Here is a 6,675-nt window from a genome sequence, read left to right as displayed (position 1 = left end):
AATAAAGGATTTTTATGAGTTGTGGTTACATTGGTTACATTGGTTTTCGAATTTTATTTATTTTTTCAATATCGACATTTTGCATGTTGAATCATCCCTAGATTTCCTATACATTAGTATGCTTATATTTGGTAAGCACAAGTTATTTATATGCATGAAGGGGAAAAGAATATTACCATTTGTACAGATCCATTATCCTCCATAAGCGTATGAATCATAATATACAACAAACAAATCATTACAACCCCTTGATGCTGTTTATTGAACTGCAATTTTGCATTAATTGGTCATTTTTATTCTTTACCTAGCGCTTTTACCATCACGATTACCATGCGCCCGGTGTTTCATCCATCAACAATTGGCTGATCGGTTATGGAATATTAAACTATTACTTACATTGCAGTTGTACGATTAATATTCAAATTCCTCACCCAATACCAACCAGCCAGCAATGTGTTTCCCTTCTTACCGTACCCTTTAGCTACCCTGTATATTCTGCAGGGTTCACGCGAGAACTTCCGAAAGCTACTGAACTGCAGGCATGTAACGTGCTCGAACTGAATTCAGGCGATCAGACGGCGAAGGAAATAATGCACGAAAATATGCTTCGCGGTGGCGGGGCGAACGCACAGTTCAGGCCACCGAAAGCGACACCAACGGAACCATGCCACTGTCCACCGCACGGGTCTGCATGTGTCGGCGCCCGTTCGACAAGCGGTCATGTAAGCAAATAAATTAAAATTTGACAGATTTATGATAATCCGATTGCCAAACCGCTTATTTGCCAGTTTATTTCGTGGATGGCTTCCAACGGGCTTCCACCACACCCGGGACCACACTCGGGGGTTGTTCCTGCGAGTGAGTTACTTTACCGACGACAGGTAAAGGCTATCTTGAGGTTGGCTTTAGGTTTCATTTTCTGTCCCGTGCCACCATCCCGTACACCCATGAGTCTGAGTGGTTCGCACGGTGGCGTAATGTGTTCCGTTTCGCACAAACTCTCCTTCTTTTTGTTTGTCGAACATACAGAGGCAGACAATGTTCGCAATTACAAGATTTCTGGGAGCTGGGTAGGTGTAAGATTCCGGAACCGGTACGGTGTGCACGATCGCCCGTAAAACTTGGGCTATCGAGTTGGAAAGACTCGCGTGCAAATTCATGTGACAGCGTCAACCGTGTGGAGTTGTTCATTGACCGGACCGAGCGGGTTGTTGGTTGGCAAGAATTTATGGTTGATGAGCGAACTCACCAAACGTGGAGTCGGTAATGCAAAGGAATGTATAACTAACTTGTCATGTAGCTATAAAACGATATGAAAGTATAGTTTGTATAATTTAAACAAGCTCACAAAGGTGTATATAAGTTTGTTTATAGAGATTATGGAGCAACATTTTTCATCTTCTTTAAACCCTCAATAAAATCCCCTTTCCGTACCGGCAGCTTACATGAGCTCACAATTAGAAAAACAACCCATAAAAAAGGAGATTCTTGTACAAATAAGCGTCAATGCTTCACCAGACAAAAAAAAAAACCCCAAGCAAATCTTACACCACGACAAACGAATCAAACTTGTCAGACGCTCAAACGCCATTCGAGAGGCCAAACGACCATTTCGAGAGGCAAATGGAACCGCCGGTGTGTACTTAGCCCTGTCAGGGTCGCCTGTGGATTGCACCGCCGTTAAGATGACGCTCGTACTTTGTCAGCTTCTAGTGTCAGAAGTGTGTGCGCGCGAATGGGTTTTGCTTCTATTTGTACAATTCATTTGAAGTACGCGGGGTAAATGAACGAAATATACACACAATAACAAGAAAAAAAAGGGGTTTGTTAAAGAGGATTTTTTGACATTTGGCAAGCTGTTTGAGTGTGAGTACACAATTTCAGTAAACCAGTAAAGTCAAGTCACAGCTAATAAAACAGAAGCCATTGGATTTGTGGTTTTATATTTATTGTTAAATGTACAAAAAAAAACGTTATAAATCAGCTTAACGAGAAAAAAACAAGCCAGCAATACTGATGGAGCAGGTGGGATACTGCTTGAATATTAAGAATCAATATTTACTGTTGTATTTACCAGTATCATGATCTGATTTGTAGAGAAAAACTGCTGTTCGACTGTTGCCTGCGTGATAGCTTCCCATCACACATCAACGAAATTGTGAACTTTTTCGTAGAGCCAGAACAAACATCTAGGCCGGAGAGCAGATAAATCATGCGGACCGGAAATGTGTACGCCTCGCCTCGCCCATTGGCTGTCCGTAACCGATCGTAACTCTGTACCCCAATAATTTTCTCGCCTGTTGGGTGCTTGGCTGTGTGGTGACTTATCATATCTGTTTGTCCAGTCATTCGCGGCGTCATAACTTGATAACGACAGCGCAGCGATCGCGAACCGTTTGCAATCAGATGGGTACAGAACGCGTGAGGGAAGCGCAAAAAACAAATGCAACTGTACGTTAGTATAGCTGCGAGAGCTCCGCCGGACGCAACTAATCTGCACGAGTTCCTGTGAGTCAGTGTTTTTTTTTTTTAAAAGCGTCCCACAAACCCTTACACGCGCAGCATTAGTCCGGTGAATAGTTTTCCAACCAGGGGCTGCATACTTCCTAACACCCTCACGCCAAGATGGGCTGCAGGGAGTGGGTAGAAGCGAACCAAAAGAACAAACCGCAAAGCAACGCAATAGGCACAGGTGCGTGGCATTACGATAAGTGTTATTCTTCGTTTATACAACTCCTTATCAACGGGCACCCATTTCGATAAACGGACCCTAAGGCGGTGCAGTGATGTGTGTTGATGTGCGGTGCATACCGTAAGACACGATGCAAGTGTGCTGTTGTGGGGGGTTAAGAAAATGCCCCACCAAACTCGTGAGAGACCGCTGCGGTATCAAAACAAATCAACGCGATAATAGGTGTTTTTTTTTTATTACGAGTCAGGAAGCCTTTGGGCATCGCAACTACTGTGCAACGATAAGATTCCATGGCTGTAAGGCGCAGCTTTAATTTATAGCAGTTCATTCATAATGGTTTAAGGCTGGCGATAAGCGACTGTTGATGTTGTGATGCTTTGTGTGTGTGTGTTTTTGTGAAAAGACAAAACATTAATTGAAATGTTATTCATCACGTTGGATAGCCATGATAGCCATGCGATGTGTCATATATTTGCTATAAATAAAATGGATCACAAAATGCCCTTTCGTGCCAAGTACTTCAGGGATTTTAGCCGTTCAATGCTTATCCATTAACTTTGCGGAAACAATTTTAACAACACTAAAGAGAAGAAATCATGCAATGAGGACAAGTATATAAATAAATATGCTACAATTACCCAGCTCGTTCGTTGTTTTGTAGGTTGAATCAGGAAGAACTTTGTAACCGGATAAATGCCTCGGAATCCCGATTGATCGTTAAAGCTTCTTGAATATCTAAAGATCGATGAATCGTTTCAGATTCATTATCAACCACAGATTTATAAATCTCCACAGACTCGTGCATCTCTGTGGATCCATAAGTCACTCAGGATTCACAGTCTCCTCAAGAGTCCTGTTTCCATAAAAATTATTTTGTGGCTTTATAACCAAATGAGCTATTGGCTTATCATTTCCTGAACCTATTCTTCGATTTCCAACATAATAATAATCCTAAAAAATTTGAGTTAATCAAACAATCAATCGATTCAAACTCTATATATTTATAAATCTCTGAAGATCCTTCTGATCCTCCAAAGAATCTTTGTGACTTTACGTTCTTGTGAGTTTTTGGCCAATCATATCTTGAAGATTAATTAATCTCTACAGTCTTTTGAAGGAGTTAGGAGCCTTTTGGATATTAGCCTCGAAAATTCGAGGCTGAGAATGAGGCTTTACTATATTTACTTATGAGGTTCTGGTCTGCCATTTCTTGATTTAGCTGACTTTCCTCGTAGTTACTCGTCATTGTTTGTATCGTCATTACTAATGACACAGTTTGTACAACAGCATCACGCTTACCAGTTCCCTCAATTAACCAGTCCCCTGTTATAATATTGTCCCTTTATCCGTATAGGAGTGTTAACGCTGCTTACCACCGGGGCGTACCACGCTGGAACGCTGTACGATCCGGGCTATAAACACCACGAATGGACGTACAATCGATCGGATTCGGTCATCCTAGTAACGCTGATACTCTTCCATATTGCCGCTATTTTGGGCTCTTTCACAGGATGGTTTCTCATCGAGCGTTACACCAAGAAACAGATCAACGTAAGTGATGCCCTGGTTGGGCGAACAGCTCCGTCAATCTTATACACCGTACTGAATATGCTCGATTTGCCTGTTTTCTTCACCAGTTCGTGATAATGTCGCTTGTGGTTGTTGGGTGCATCGTAAGCATCGCGGTACCCCACAACTTAATCGGTATCGCGTTTGCCCGTGCCCTGATGGGGATCGCCCACGGTGTGGCCTATCTGGTGGTGCTGATACATGGAGGCGAAATACTGATCAAGGAGTTACGTGGCGTTATAATAGCGGCGGCTAACTTTTGCATCATCTCCGGTGTGCTGATCGGTGGCGCTATGAACACTGTAGAGATGGAATCTCTGGCACCGTATCAAGTGATGGGAATTATAGGATTGTGTTACCTGCCAATAGCTTTCTTTCTGAACCTCATCGTCTGCTATGAGTCTCCTGTGTTTCTGCTGAAGCGCAACCTGGATTCGGATGCCGTCCGCAGCATGATGAAGCTACGCAACGAGTCCTCCGAGACGTGGGAAATTCGCAATGAAATGACGGAATTCAAGACGATGCTGTCGGAGGATGCAACAACGACGCTATCAATCTTTCGGGAAGGAAACCTACGACCACTGGTGCTTATCGCGCTCGGTAAGATCGCATCCGTGCTCTCCTTCAACTATGCCGTCAACACCGTCAAAGTGAATGTCATCGAGGAAGTGTTGGATATCAGCGACACCAATACCCGTCTTTCCATCGTCATCGTAACCTCGATAAGAACGATAGTCGGCCTGTGTGCCATGTTTCTCGTCGATGTGCTCGGACGCCGAGCGTTACAGCTGGTCTCCACTGTATCTACCGGTGTGATACTGGTCGCGATGGGTATCGCCTACATAGCAACCGATTCCATCAAGCCTGACATCGGTATGGCCATCTTCTTGGCGTGTGAAGTGGGTGCCTCCCTCGGCCTTACCTTCATCCCGGACGTGCTCTGCTCGGAAGCGTTCAACACGAAGAAGAAAGCGCTTTCGATTGTTGTGGTACAGGTGCTGGAACACGTGCTGCATGTGATTGTGTTTTCCGTCGTCTACAAGTGGGACTTTACCGTGTATGATCGCTATGGTGGAACGCTTCTGGTAGCCGGTCTACCGCTGCTGGTCATCGGGTATGTGCTGTACCGGAAGCTTCCGGAAACGTCCAAGATGTCGATACGGCAGGCAAGGATTGAGTTTTACAAGCGGGAAGGTATCGTATTCGGTGGTAGCAAAAATTCAGTTGAAGTACTCTATGATTGATACAGTGCAATTTCTGCAGTAGTAGCGTAAGGGAAGTAACGTGATGTAACGATAGTGTATGATGTTAAATATAGCATAAAGTGAATAATGTTTAAAATTGATATCATTTACGCTTTGGTTTACTTCTTATGATCACAGTTTTACTAAGTTAATGCGATGAAGTTGAGGAAGAAACCCAAAATAGACAAGTCCCTTTTTATCCTATAAATTAAAATATCCATAGAATGTTATTTGTCTTATGTCTAACTACCCTTTCTGCTGTCCATTGCTTCCTTTTCTTGCTATTTATAATTCAACATCTTTGCTTGACAGTCCTCTTCCAAATTATGCGTCTTCCAACAATCCAAATATAGTATCTTGACAACTGGATAGCGATGTAGAGTACGAAATGTATGTTCGAATAGCTAATATATATTTCACGATATCTCATATTAGGATTCTTATTAATCAGTTATTGCATAGTAATTCAAGGGAACTACCACTGATTTTGGATGACTTTCACGATTTACTGAACCCCAGGTGCGGAGTAGCTTCTGTTAGTGACGGAATCTCACGCATTAAGCTTTACTGAGGTAATCCAAGATAATTTTTGGGTAGGCCTTGGAAGGGTTGGGCCTTGGGTCCATCATCATCGGAACACTGAAAACATTCCAACACACCTAATTCCATTCAAGATCTTTAACCACTTCATTCTAATACATCATTTGTCTATTTCTAGGGCACATAAATGCTGTCAATGGCCAAGTACCACTCAAGAAAACCCAATTTACATGGATCTTCAATCGAGAACAACCCTCAACAGCCAGGGCAATTAATTAAGAGCATGCACACTTGATTTTAACTTTTTCTCAGCAACATTGTCAACCGTCTTATCAAGTTCTGGAGCGCAAAAAAAAAACGGGGCAACTTTCGCTAAACACAGCACACTGTTCAGCTTGGTGCCTTATCAGCCATTTTCGCTTTCGTTGGCTCGCATGTTCGCCATTAACATTGTGTACAGTTACACACCGTGGACACGCACTCCCGGCCCTGCAATGCATAAAGCACCACCGACGGCATGAAGCGTAGCGTGTGTATTTCCTCCTGCACTAATCACGATCAATCAGCCGCGAAGCTGTGCAGTGCTGTGCCCATTACCGATCCGTCAGCAATATTTGTACAACCTAGATT

At 43.2% G+C, this 6,675-nt stretch overlaps 1 protein-coding gene across 1 annotated transcript; it reads left to right on the top strand.

Moving 5' to 3' along the window:
* The first annotated feature begins 2,625 nt into the window (after nucleotides 1-2,625).
* LOC128707162 (solute carrier family 2, facilitated glucose transporter member 5-like) lies at nucleotides 2,626-5,505 on the top strand. The gene is made up of 3 exons (XM_053802110.1): nucleotides 2,626-2,692; nucleotides 4,047-4,243; nucleotides 4,330-5,505. The coding sequence occupies exons 1-3, from the start codon at nucleotides 2,626-2,628 to the stop codon at nucleotides 5,503-5,505; spliced, it is 1,440 nt and encodes a 479-aa protein (XP_053658085.1).
* Nucleotides 5,506-6,675: the final 1,170 nt, after the last annotated feature.

Source organism: Anopheles marshallii, chromosome 2 (assembly GCF_943734725.1).
Source record: "Anopheles marshallii chromosome 2, idAnoMarsDA_429_01, whole genome shotgun sequence".
Taxonomy (NCBI): Eukaryota; Metazoa; Arthropoda; class Insecta; order Diptera; family Culicidae; genus Anopheles; species Anopheles marshallii.
The sequence above is the reverse complement of the archived record's forward strand: the minus strand, read 5'-3'. Positions and strand labels throughout refer to the sequence as shown.